This window comes from Acanthaster planci, linkage group LG21 (assembly GCF_054643075.1).
Source record: "Acanthaster planci isolate LZ-2023a linkage group LG21, COTS_SCS, whole genome shotgun sequence".
NCBI lineage: Eukaryota > Metazoa > Echinodermata > Asteroidea > Valvatida > Acanthasteridae > Acanthaster > Acanthaster planci.
In genome coordinates this window covers 395,749-408,627 of record NC_141797.1, presented here as the reverse complement: position 1 = coordinate 408,627, position 12,879 = coordinate 395,749, and the positions used below count along the sequence as shown (strand labels likewise).

General features: G+C 41.3%; 2 protein-coding genes across 2 annotated transcripts; one reads left to right on the top strand and one right to left on the bottom strand.

Moving 5' to 3' along the window:
* Positions 1-3,784: 3,784 nt before the first annotated feature.
* Positions 3,785-6,772, bottom strand: LOC147795654 (uncharacterized). The gene is made up of 3 exons (XM_087131478.1): positions 6,525-6,772; positions 5,870-5,997; positions 3,785-4,835 (listed from the first exon to the last, which is right to left on the bottom strand). The coding sequence occupies exons 1-3, from the start codon at positions 6,565-6,567 to the stop codon at positions 4,614-4,616; spliced, it is 393 nt and encodes a 130-aa protein (XP_086987604.1). The 5' UTR covers positions 6,568-6,772; the 3' UTR covers positions 3,785-4,613.
* A 1,456-nt stretch (positions 6,773-8,228) lies between these two features.
* LOC110982369 (small ribosomal subunit protein uS17-like) lies at positions 8,229-12,202 on the top strand. Its single transcript, XM_087131201.1, has 4 exons — positions 8,229-8,349; positions 9,899-10,021; positions 10,599-10,804; positions 11,939-12,202. The coding sequence occupies exons 1-4, from the start codon at positions 8,338-8,340 to the stop codon at positions 12,063-12,065; spliced, it is 468 nt and encodes a 155-aa protein (XP_086987327.1). The 5' UTR covers positions 8,229-8,337; the 3' UTR covers positions 12,066-12,202.
* The last annotated feature ends 677 nt before the right edge of the window (positions 12,203-12,879 follow it).

Genomic DNA, 12,879 nt, shown 5'->3' with positions numbered 1-12,879 from the left:
ACAACAGACCCGCCATTGTCCTTCCATCTTTGCGAATTATTACATCATTTGAACCGGACAACAGACCCGCCATTGTCCTTCCATCGTTGCAAATTATTACATCATTTAAACTGGACAACAGACCCGCCATTGTCCTTCCATTGTTGCAAATAATTATATCATGTCCTATCTTTGTAAATTATTACATCGTTTCAATCGGACAACAGACCCGCCATTGTCCTTCCATCGTTGCAGATAATTGCATTATGTCTTTCTATCTTGGCGAATTATTGCATAATTTCAGTTTGACAACAGACCCGCCATTGTCCTTCCATCGTTGCAAATTATTACATCATTTGAACTGGACAATGGGCCCGCCATTGACCTTCCATATTTGCAAATTATTACATCATTTGAACCAGACAACAGGCCCGCCATTGTCCTTCCATATTTGGAAACTATTACATCATTTGAACCAGACAACAGACCCGCCACTGTCCTTCCATCGTTGCAATTTATTATACCATGTCCTATCTTTGTAAATTATTACATGATTTCAATCGGACAACAGGCCCGCCATTGTCCTTCCTTCGTTGCAAATGATTACATCATTTGAACTGGACAACAGGCCCGCCATTGTCCATCCATTGTTGCAAATAATTAAATCATTCCTATCTTTGTAATTATTTCATAATTTCACTTGGACAACACGCCCACCATTGTCCTTCCATCGTTGCAAATTATTACATCATTTGAACTGGACAACAGACCCGCCATTGTCCTTCCATCGTTGCAAATAATTGCATTATGTCTTTCTATCTTGGTGAATTATTGCACAATTTCAGTTTGACAACAGACCCGCCATTGTCCTTCCATCGTTGCAGATAATTGCATTATGTCTTTCTATCTTGGCGAATTATTGCATAATTTCAGTCGGACAACAGGCCCGCCATTGTCCTTCCATCTTTGCAAATTATCACATCATTTGAATCGGACAACAGGCCCGCCATTGTCCTTCCGTCTTTGCATATTATCACATCATTTGAATCGGACAACAGGCCCGCCATTGTCCTTCCGTCTTTGCATATTATTGCATCATGCCAATCCATCCTTGCAAATTAAGAAATAGTTCCAAATACAGACATTGCTTTACACCGCAATCACAAGCCCGATGAGACTGATATGAATTTTTTTCTCGTAAATTGATTTTTTTCTGGTCATGTTTTTGCTTTCTGAATGCTAACAGGACACTGTAGTGAATTATTGGCGTCCGTACATGGAATCACCATTTGCATGCGTACGTACACCAAAGGTTTAAATCATTCCATACACGAGCTCCGCCCTGTATGGCCAATGTATGACGAGTTAAACGATATCATGCACCTGGCTGCATACCACGGCTTTCAAGTGTTTTGAATACCACAGCCAATCAATCGAACGCGGACTAAAAAACTAAGCGCCCTCCTAGGACTAGCTCGAAAGCCCGTCCGCGGCTCTTTTGAGAAGCACGTGCTGGTTAATTCATATGCAGATTTCAACTATTTCGAGGACTTGATTTCATTGGTCATTTGCACAAGACAGACTGACCGGTTATTTTGTATCGGGTCACGCCTACATTCCTTTTAAGACAAATGGGGTGGTGAAATTCGACATTCTTTTCAGGTCTCAAATAGATATGGCTAAAATCGTGACATAAACAAGTCATTTAGCTTTTGAAGACTGGGTCTTAGGGAGGATGTTTCACAATAACCCATTCTGGAAGAAAACAATTCTAGAGAAATTCACGTACATATACCTCGGTTTCTTTTATGAACCATCACACTCACCCAGTGTTTGTGGCCTCCAAATCATCGTCTTTCAGATCATTCGACATTTCACAATTTTTAGTCCAGCACATTAGAAGGAAATAACCAAATTTCCAGTCTAATAGTTCAGTTCATTTGGTCACAAATTTGCAACCATTTAGTCTCATTCTTGGCCTTTTGCAGAGCTGCTTTGAGATATATTGTTCATGCTGAACACCTGGTTCAGAGTACATCGAGATTTAAGCCCCGGTAGGTCCGCGGGGTCACGCCGTATGTGAGGTGCATAAGTCGGAGAAGGTAACCTGGAGCGTACAAAATCCAAACAAATTTACCTGGCGAAGCCGTATGTCCCTGTATGGTTGACGAAATCGGTAATGCTTCCTGGCAAAGGAAATTGCACCAAAGCATCGCCAAAGTTAACTCACTTTTATCGGAAAAGTGAATGAAGCGTGCAGGTACTCGCGTATTTTATCACCAGCATGACTTCGTGAAATGGATGTCGTAACTCGCTTCGCGAATTCCAAGGACGTAATGACATAGAGGTGAAATGGCGTCGAGAGTTCACGGGGCTCTGCTGGACTGAGCACTCTTACTGAAATTATATTTCTCCTCACTCAAATATTTGCAATCTTCTCTTTTGTCTTACTTTATTAATATGTTTGGATACACGAGTTTTGGTCATAAGTGTAATTCAGTGTCCCGAAAACGTTTTTCCAATTTTATGAAAACAACGATGTTGACGTATTTAATGCGAGGCACTACTTTTCAGGAATTAGTGCGCCAGAAATATTTCGAAGCGCGTCATTTTAATTTGTGATTGGTCATCCCGAAAGAGACGTGACTCGGTCATCAAGTGAGATATACATGTATATACATCATACGCATGAAGCCAAACACGGCGGTTGTGTTTCTATTGCGCATGCCCAATATGTATTAGACTCGCGTTGCAGCTGTTCACCGGTATATCAACAGTAAAAACACCGCCAACTTGAGTGAATTGCGGTAATCGAGTGGTTACGTCGTCTACATCATAATGGTTTGTGATGCATGGGGTGTGGGTTCGAATCCTGGGCCGAAATTGTGGAGGGGGGGGGGTTATTTACATTTAAGGAAAATAAATCCCGCGTGTTATAGGAGCCTAATTTCAAAAACGAAGATTTATAAGGTTGGTTGAGCATCTAGATGTCATGCATTGTGTGTTGTTGTGAACCGTGGTTTGGCTTCATACGTGTGATTGCATAGATAGTTCTCTCAATGGTATAATGTCGTGTAGACGTGAAATCAGGTTGTGGATCGGTTGCACTCACGGTTCCTACGTGTAATTACTAAACTGCACGCCGAACCGCACCGACTGAACCAAATACACCCAGCCAATTACCGACTTGATTTCAAGTTTAAGTGTTGTGACGGTAATCTACCTATTCGGGATAAACTAGTCAAGCATTCAGCGTCCGCACGGGCGCTTGTACATGTTTGAAGATGCTCGTGGGAATACATGTATTACGCGATCACTGTGCATGCCCAAGGCGGTCCACACGTGGTGGTATTGTTTACGTTGAGTCACGTGGGTGAAGAAGGTCTACCCAACTTGTATGTGGGACGTCGCCTCAAATTAAACCACGCCCACTGCACATGCACTGCACATAGAGTTACAGGCATCGCCGTTTACGTAAAACCATGGAACCGAAGTCAACGGGCAACTTTAGCAACCGTCCAACGGGACCGTCGGAGCCTGCAAATCGTGGCGCTTCCGAGTCTGCCTTTGTGACGAAGTCACTTACGAACCGGATAGATATGGGGGGGGGTCCCCTCGTTCTCATTTCTTGCTGGGTGTAAAATGTGCGCACGAGTTGGTCGCAAACTAGTTCGGTCAGACTATCAACCAGCCGCCTGTGCGCGGTAAGGTAGCACAAACGGCTTTAGCTAAATACCGGGCGGGACGAAGTGTTAATTAATCACAGGACGATGACAGTGATGGAGCTTGGACCGCAACGTTCAAGTTGTTCTTTGACACATACAGTAATCCTTATTTTATTTGAATGAGCCCCATTTTCAAAAACTAGCTTTTTATTCCTTCTATGTTATTTTTCTGTTGATGGACGATGGTGGATTCTATAAAATGATATTGTCTTAATAACAAAAAGACTTCAGAATAAATTTACCACAGGAGGAAGACCACTCGAAACGACTCGTTAATTTAAGGCTCAACTCTTTACTCATAGGGGCATAATGACTTGGTCTAGGCTGTGCTTGGTAATGATATTAGTTTTACACCAGTAGCCTAAACAAAGTGATGGAAAGCGCCTATTTTCCTTTGCAGTTTCTGCTGTACGCCTTTACTTTGAAAGTTTGCCAGTAAAAGACAGGCATCAATAAAGTAACAAAATGTAGATTTAACACCTCAAAATTGAATGGGAGGCTAAGGTTAAATCCTGGTGCTATTGTAAAGAAAGAAACACAACGTGTAACTGGAAATTATTCTTAAACTGGACTTTTATTAGTAATAAAAGGGAAGTTACAGAATGTCTATGTAAAGTGAAGTTCAATTAAATGGTTAAATATTTATACAACAGAGACGAGTGATGGCCTTTATGTGTAACCTTTTCTTATAATATTCATGGGAAATCAACAAATGTAATGAGCAAAACAGCGAATACAAAAGAAAGTTTTCCTTTTGGTCGTTGGTGACATTAGCTTTGCCAATTATGGTGGTCAACATCAAGTACCCACAAATATTGAAGCATTGATTTGACAGTTATAATGGCCTCGACATAATACGGCGCAGCTGAATTTTTGTTTTTAATATAAGGCTTCGTGAGTGGGAAATACTTATGGAAATACGTACGGAACCATTCCCAATAATGTCACGACAGCAAGGAACGGGTAGTCTACACCCCTTGAGGGGGCGTTGTTGCACCCATCACCATAGCAACAACACCTTGTTGTTCCCAAGGTCTCTTTGCAGGTGTTTTCTCCGCCGGTCACTGAGTCTTTGCAGTACGATTTTAACCCGCAGCCTCGACTCACGACGCCCTCTGAAGTCTTTGTTTTCTGAAAAATTAAAAGAAATTGTGAACTAAATCAACAAAAAGCTGCAAAGTGCTAAGACAAGATGGAATGAAATACACCTTCATGTATTAAGTTAAAGGCCTAGTATGTTGATCTTTACGGAAAGTTCGCAGTCTTTTAGAACTTTGGTAATTTTGGTATATTTTGAATGTGAAATAATTCATCCCCTTCAGCCTGCCATTGACTTATGCTGGTCGATTCACTTCTCAGGCAAAGTTTATCATGCATCAACTTTATCATTTGGCTGCCTGAACTCATTTGAACCGGCCTTCAATGAAATTGATGAAGTAACAGTGAATGTGATAAACATTCTATTATATAATTTTGAATTTGAAGACGTTGTTGTGACCTATTTCATGTTATGATTCTTCAGACAGATTTTTCTTTTGTTAGGCTCATACATTAACTAATTAAAACGGTCAGAATTTAACTATTAATGTCATAAATATATAAAATATAAATATATCATAAAAGAACAGAGGGTGGTTTATTTATCTAAGCTGGACTGGTAGCCTAGGCATGACACATAGACAGGGCACCAGGCAAAATCAACCATTGGGTAAAATATTGTTGCTGATCGAACTTGCCCCAATACAGTGGACGAGCATTTTATGTTCCCTGAGTCAATTGGGGGCAACCTCGTCCCTTTGTGTCGAGTGTCGAGCTGTGCAGTGCGCCCCCAGGGCTGCCTGCTTTCAACCATGTTTCAACCTGGGCTCAATCACTAATTTGAGGACCTGGTGCTCCCAATCAGCGAACGTACTACGTTTTAGCCGGCATTTTCTGGTGTTGTGACAGAGTTGATTCTTCGATGTATGTCAGGACTCCTCGCACGATCTCGCCCGCAGGATGTCTGACTGTGTTGACAGAAGCAAAACTTGTCTCTGACGTCAACAGTCAATAAACTCACTGATGGTACATTTCAGCGGGTCTCTCACCCTCAGTCCTGGAGGAGAAATTAAAGCTGTCGTTTTTGCTTTAACAGAGTACTGGTCCTCTTGCTTATCTGAACTTACCGTACAAATCCCCTGATCCAAGTCATTGTGACATGTTGGCATATCAATTGTCTCCGTGTAGAACGGATCTCCACAGTTGCTCACTGCATCCGAGCTGCACGTGTAACATTTCAGGGCTCGACTTCCACCTATCAAGATATCATGCGCACGTAGGTCATTGTTTTAGATGGAAAGCAATGCACAAAATGGAGTAGAACCAGCTTTCATTGCATGCATTTTATTTCACACAACCCCACTGTGACCCTGGAATGTCTGTACATTATTGCACCAGCATAATTATTGGAACAACAATATTTGTCACTCATCGCACCACATTAGAACCTCTTCTCACCGAAATACAGGCTATTACAGCGCCCTCGTGTTACGACATTATTGTACAAACGCCTATTCATGCTTACATGTACATGTATGTAATTACAGGTCAATATTAATAATTACCTTTAGAAGCTTCATTTTTAGAGAGAACAATTGTATCGCACCTTCCTAATTCTTTATTTTAGAACGACTGGGAATGATTTATACACTATAGGTACAGGCCAACATCACAGTCTTTCCTGGTAATGTTTCCTGCTTAGAGAATTTGCATTCCTTAGTGACATGAACATTGCACTGCATCTAAACAAAAATGACGTTAATAACAAAAAGCATAACATACCAAAACTTGTCCATAATAAGGTGATTATCATCCAGCATAACATGGTGGGGAATACTCTGTCAACAGTCACAGGCTTACATTCAGTTTGAAGCTATATAATACACGCATACCCGCTTTTTATACAGGATGACTATGCGTCACTTGTTGAGACGTATGCGCCAGGTGATTTTCCAGCCATCCCCATTGAATTTGGAATCTGCTTTTATGTCATTTGCATTGTGCGAAATGGCGGCTTAGGTGGTGATAACACCAGTTGTTATGGTAATTATATTAGTTACGCGTCCTTGAACTCGTAAACTCTCGTTCATCACGCGAACTCATAATGTTGATATCGCTCACGGTACATGTATATGGGGCGAATAAATAATACACATGATTTATGTCTCTGTTTCCTGTTCAGGTGCGTGTGCAAGAAGTAGGCGTAGTCATTATTCGGGGTGGGGGGAACAACCTGGAACTCTTTTCCAAAAACTACTGTCCCCCTGTGTCATCTGTGAAACAGTCGATCGGCGTAAACTGATCTGCCTGCACCTGTCCCCATTCAAAGTGAACGAATCAATGATTTGAGTGGTAATTTCAGGGGCGGATCCAGGAATTGTTGATGGAGGGGGCAGTGGGAAAATTTTGTCCTCAACCGTACACGTAAAAAGGGAGAAAAGCTACTACACCGCCCTCCGCAGTTGGGTAAATCTGTCCCGGAAATTGGTGTAGGGGATGACTTGCCCGGCCATAAAACTTTGGAAGGGGGGGGGTTGAGATAGATGCACATCTGTATTACTCATTCAGAATGACATACTTGGCTTTTAAAAATTGTTTTCCTTTTTTAACTGATATTGAAAACATTCAAGTTAGTCCAAAACATCCATCTCAATCCGCTTTTATTTTGATTATCACAAAAAGGGGGGGGGATGATTCAATTCCTCATCTCCCCTCAAAAAGTGGGGGTATATCCCCGGCAGCCTAATTTGCGCCCCTGTGATCCCTTGTGATGTCCCCTGTCCCCCATGTCCCCTGTGATCTACTGCAAAAAGTTTTTCCTTTCGTTCAGCGTTTGACGTTTGCCAATTCAAGTTTTAAAGCATATATTGGGGAACAAAATTCACAGGAGGAAGGGTAGATTCAAACATCAATCAGTGTACTTTAACATACAAAAATATGGTTATATGTACGTACTAAAACGACATGTGCAAAAAACCTAGTTTTGGCCGTTTACACACCTTTACGAAAACTAGGCAAAAATCGGGTCAAGGTGTCACCACCGTAGGCTCTGTCTGTTAACTGCTTTCAGGCCTGATATATTCGAACTTGTATGAAATATTCTAAGAACGCATTCTACGAACGCATAGCTAAGATGGCATTAAATATGCTCTATCGAGCAAAGAGTATACTTTGACTGACCTCTCAGGTACGATTTGAGAAGATTAAAACCACGGTGCCCAAAAAGGAACGATTCGAGATTTGGAAATCACGTGTATGCAATGCTGTCTTCACACACGTGTACACGGGTACCAGTTTTTCGTATATTCCCAGGAATCTACGCTCACTGCGAAAACATGAAAAATGTGCACCAGCTAAATCATAGATTTCTTTTCAACAGATAGTTGGCGTTTAACGACTACCTGCTGTTTTACCTTGCTTTACATCAAAATGTGCGGCAATATTTTGGCCATCTATTTAATTTTGTGAATTTCTGAGAATCCTAGTCTTAAAGAGAAAGCAACAGTTCGTCAGGGAAAGTGTCCTCATGATTTGATACGACACTAGCTGCACGTTTTAATTTTTAAGTTTTCACTCGCCCTTTTTCACGTTCAACATGGCGGATCAGGTAATGCTTCGCGAAAACCGCGGGGAATAATCCCTCTTTTGAGCGCCTTTAGATGTGATTGTGATCACTATGATGAGACAGCAATAATTATAAGCTACTAGGGCGGTGGATCATTGAGTTTGATTTTCAATTTAACTTCGCAGAAAGAAGGATTTGCGTGGGTTTTTTTATCAATTTTGTCACGTCTGTTATGTAGACCTAGGCCGACATGATGTAGTAAGTATGTACATATAATGTTGCAGTTGATGGGGGGGTTACAAGTGACAAACGCCCTCTAGGCTCTAGCATGTCTAGTGTACGTGTGTAGGGCGGCTCTGTGTTTTAAATCCCATGAAGCTCAATTGCAGAATACCCTGCTGCCCTGCATGATCAACTGCATAACCAGGTATGGTTCGAGTACTGAACTTGGAGTCGGACCCCATACAAAACGCCTTTTTTAACATTTGGACATGGTCGGGCAATAGTAGGGTCCAAGTACCTTCCATAGGCTTTTGCTTCTATTAATTCATTTCACTCAAAATAGCTCCTCCAAATTCACCTTCAGAACGATCCTTAAACTGTCTAATGTGCCCGGCTATAGAGTGAGAATCAGAGATGCATGAAATTCCAATAGCCGATGGTACGATTTACTCACATTTAACACACAGTTAAAATCACTATTGATCATGATTTGAACAAGATGGCGACATCGAGCTGACTTCGACAATTTCTGATTTGAGGTGGACATTACTGGAATCAGTTCTGGGGGTAACAGGAAACATGAGATGACTGTCTGGCTGTTTGCATTCAAAATGTGACTTTCAAGCCTACTATATCCACTCTAAGTGGAAAAAAGAGAAGTCATATCCTCACATAGCAAAGACACTCCTTCAGTTTGGTGGAGACTCACCGCTTCCCTGAGTACATTCGTGCACATGTAATCTGAGGCGCTTTGAATGTGCGCAGTGTTTTCCATCTGAATGTATGGTCCATGTGTACATGGCCTTGGCAGCATCCTTGTTGAAATACTTCCACTAGCTTGGGTATTCTTTGTTGGTGAGGATGATGTTTAGTGTCAACAAGCGTCAACATGCACAAGTAGTGTCAACAAAGCATAGACAATTTGAAAACCCCCTGAAGATTTAAAAGTGGATTTTCCGTATTTAAGAGATTCTAATATCTGCCACTGTGTAAGAAAAAATAGCTAATTTGCTTTCAGATTCTCATAAGAAAAAAGAGATTTTGCAGTGTATGGGGACCTCCATATTTCTTTTCTCTGCCGTTCGCTCGACAACAAGATTGCTCCTAATTAGGCTGCCTGACATGGCCGGACTTTGTTACTCAAAATTCCACTTTCAAATATCATTCTCGATAAATGCAATACATTGAATATGATACTCAGGAGCCTTTTAATGTTGAAAACACGTTATTTTTATATATATTCTTGAATAACTTATTGACGCTAAGTAGAATGACCCTAAATTTTGTTAGTCTGTGGGGTCTATTGCCTTGGTCCACGTAGCATCCTTCAGTAACTGATTTGGAGTTATTATTGACATTACCCTTGCAGACAGAGAAGGCCTTTCAGAAGCAGCCGACTGTGTTTCAGAACAAGAAGCGTCTCCTAGGGTCAGGCAAGAAGGCAGCCCGTCTTGTTCGAAACATTGGTTTGGGGTTCAAGACACCTGCAGAGGTAGGTCATGACCTTGTGTTGTGTCGTTTCTCCGTAGAAACCCTTAATTCTATACCTTGGTTCTGGAAAAAAATGCTAATGAAGCAAGGGCTTTGTTGAGTGATAGATTGTAATAGCAACGTTAATTTGAAAACTACACGGAAGGTGACACATGAAAATCATGACAATGAAGTTAAGAAAAACACAAAAATTCTATTTTGCAGTGGGAAACACACCATGACTATTCACTGGGTGTAAAGCATTATATATCAGTAAGAAACCTGTAAAGTCAATTCTCATTTCAAAATGTCTTTTCATTCAAGGTATTAATTCATACTCTTGACAGGCTGACTAGTTCATCATTTCCTGGGAGTTAACAATTCATAAAAGGCTTTCCTTGAGTTAATCTTGTCCGTGGAAATGCTGTATGTGGTGAGCTAGTGTTCTGTTAGAGCGAAATCCATCTTGAGTCATCCAGTTTGAGTTTGCAAACTGTTCCAATGAACTGTCCATCTCATCTTCTCCATTTTTGTCTTTGATTTACGATGGACTCAATTACAATGTGGGCATGATTTGACATTGTTTGGCCCGTCCACAGGCCAAGAATGGACACTACATCGACAAGAAGTGCCCCTTCACCGGCAACGTGCACATCCGAGGCCGCATCCTGTCGGGTGTGGTCACCAAGATGAAGATGCAGCGGACGATTGTCATCCGACGAGACTACCTCCACTACATCAGAAAGTACAAGAGGTTTGAGAAGCGACACAAGACCATGTCTGTCCATCTGTCACCGTGCTTCAGGTGAGTTCCATCAGTGTCACAGTCCATCCTTTGCAAAAGTTTAAGACCACCCATACAAAATTTACTAAGTCGAAGAAAACCAAACTTTAGAAATCTTTTAAACTTACATGTATTTTATTTTCAAACGGCAAGAATTGGTGCTTACACTAACAGTTTCCCCAGTGGACTGCAAAGCTACATTGATCTTTTGATAAGAACTCGAGGGATCCTTCCCAACAATTCGTTGACAAATTCGTTCAAAGACAAAATGGCATAAAAGACCAATCTCAGCAAAAACTTTCCTTCAAATGGGCTTAAAAGCTCTACTCTCATGGTATGGATCTCTGTAGTAAACGTGTTACGTAATCATCTCATGCGTGTCATGAGACAAAGGAACGCAGGCCCATCGACTGAAATACCCTGACAATTCCTGGTGGTCTTCAACGTTTGCAAATGACTATAGAAGCTTGGTTCAATTGCAGTGTCTCATCTGTCCACCTATCCTGAGGCAAAGCCAGACCGTCTCTGCTTGTGCAGACCTTACAAGCATCCATTCTTATCTAAGTCTTTTACGCTGGTGAACATGTCTTCACATTTCCTTCCAAAACACTGGATGCAGTAGGAATGTGGCCTCTGATAACACCAAGGCGTGTCTGTTTCAAAACGTACTATTTATGGATAGGCAGTTTCTTTTTAACCTCAGCAGTGAATGTTTGACATGCTTCACCATTGCAACTGCTGCTAAGTTCAAAGCTCAAAATCTGCTTAGCACATTTTAGAAATGAGCCTTTTGTGAGTTAAATTTGAATAAAATATAGTACACGTATCTGATTGCACATAAACATAACAATTTGAATTTGCCAGACTAAAGACACTGCCGCTATACCTCGTGATTGGGGGCAAGCTTGTGCATAGCGACCACCATCTCTGGAATGAACTGGTTCCTTTGTGCCCTTCTTATCCATTGAAAACAGTGTATTGTTGCAAGGTGTCTCTTATGTAACTACATTTAAGCAAAAGCTTGCCCCGAATCAAGAAGTATAGCAACGGTGTCTTCAGTATGGAGAATTGAAATTGTTTAATAAGTTCATGAGAATTTAAAGACTCAGAAATACTTGACATCTGTTAATGCATTCCAATTTCCATTGTTTACAGGGACGTGCAGCTGGGTGATGTGGTGACGGTCGGTGAATGCAGGCCTCTCAGCAAGACGGTCCGCTTCAACGTCCTGAAGGTCAGCAAGGCCCCTGGCTCAGAGAAGAAACAGTTTGCCAAGTTCTAGAACTTGGTCTCTAGATGGGAAAAGTTCCTCTGGTGATTTCTGTTGAGGTGGTGCATTGATGCACCTAGCTGAGAATGTCAAGCAGAATGATGTGGTAGTGTGGATTAATAAATGAGAAGTATTTCAACTTAGAAAAATGCCTGGTTGTTTATTTCTTTTATAGGGGCCCCGTCCGTTGAATTTGTTCGTTTCATCATTGGTTCTTATCTCTCGATCGATTCGTTGACTGCACATTGCTTCTGTGATGACTGGTGATGAGTCCGCTTGCCCAGTTGTTGCGTTATATTAATTTTCTTCGTTCTCAATTATCAGCTATGTCTTATGAGAACAATTTGTTCTTCATTGTACATGTACATACCACTTCCATACAGATCGTGTTCAAACTGAACATAATTTGAATTCTCCCTACTAAATACACTGTTGCTGTACCTTGTGTTTTGGGGCAAGCTTTTGCTCAGTTACATGAGAGACACTTCGCTCATAATGGATAAGAAGCACACGCAGGAACCAGTCAATTCCAGAGATGGTGGTCGCTATGCAATAGCTTGCTCCATGTGTAATCTGAACTCGGTGTACAAGATTTTACGTAAATTAAACTAACAAGAAGCTTTTTTACTTGACAGCCTGTCCATGACAGCAATATTGAGTAACAACTTGTAGATGATCTGGACTGAAAATATAAATTTTGAAATTCCTGTATATTTCTTTGCACAACCCTGTTTTTCAACACAGGTAGGATACATGTAATTTGCTTCAGTATCCCGTGCCCAGCGGGCGAGTTGAATTCAGCACATGGGCCTTGTGTGTGCACAAA

Bases quoted from the DNA above. Each gene is read 5' to 3' on its own strand.
- LOC110982369 (XM_087131201.1), top strand. The intron at 10,022-10,598 runs GTAGGTCATGAC...GCCCGTCCACAG, and splicing joins GGTTCAAGACACCTGCAGAG to GCCAAGAATGGACACTACAT. The intron at 10,805-11,938 runs GTGAGTTCCATC...CATTGTTTACAG, and splicing joins CATCTGTCACCGTGCTTCAG to GGACGTGCAGCTGGGTGATG.
- LOC147795654 (XM_087131478.1), bottom strand. From the start codon at position 6,567: ATGTTATGCTGGATGATAATCACCTTATTATGGACAAGTTTTG. The intron at 5,998-6,524 runs GTATGTTATGCT...ATATCTTGATAG, and splicing joins CTTATTATGGACAAGTTTTG to GTGGAAGTCGAGCCCTGAAA. The intron at 4,836-5,869 runs GTAAGTTCAGAT...TTAATTTTTCAG, and splicing joins TGGATCAGGGGATTTGTACG to AAAACAAAGACTTCAGAGGG.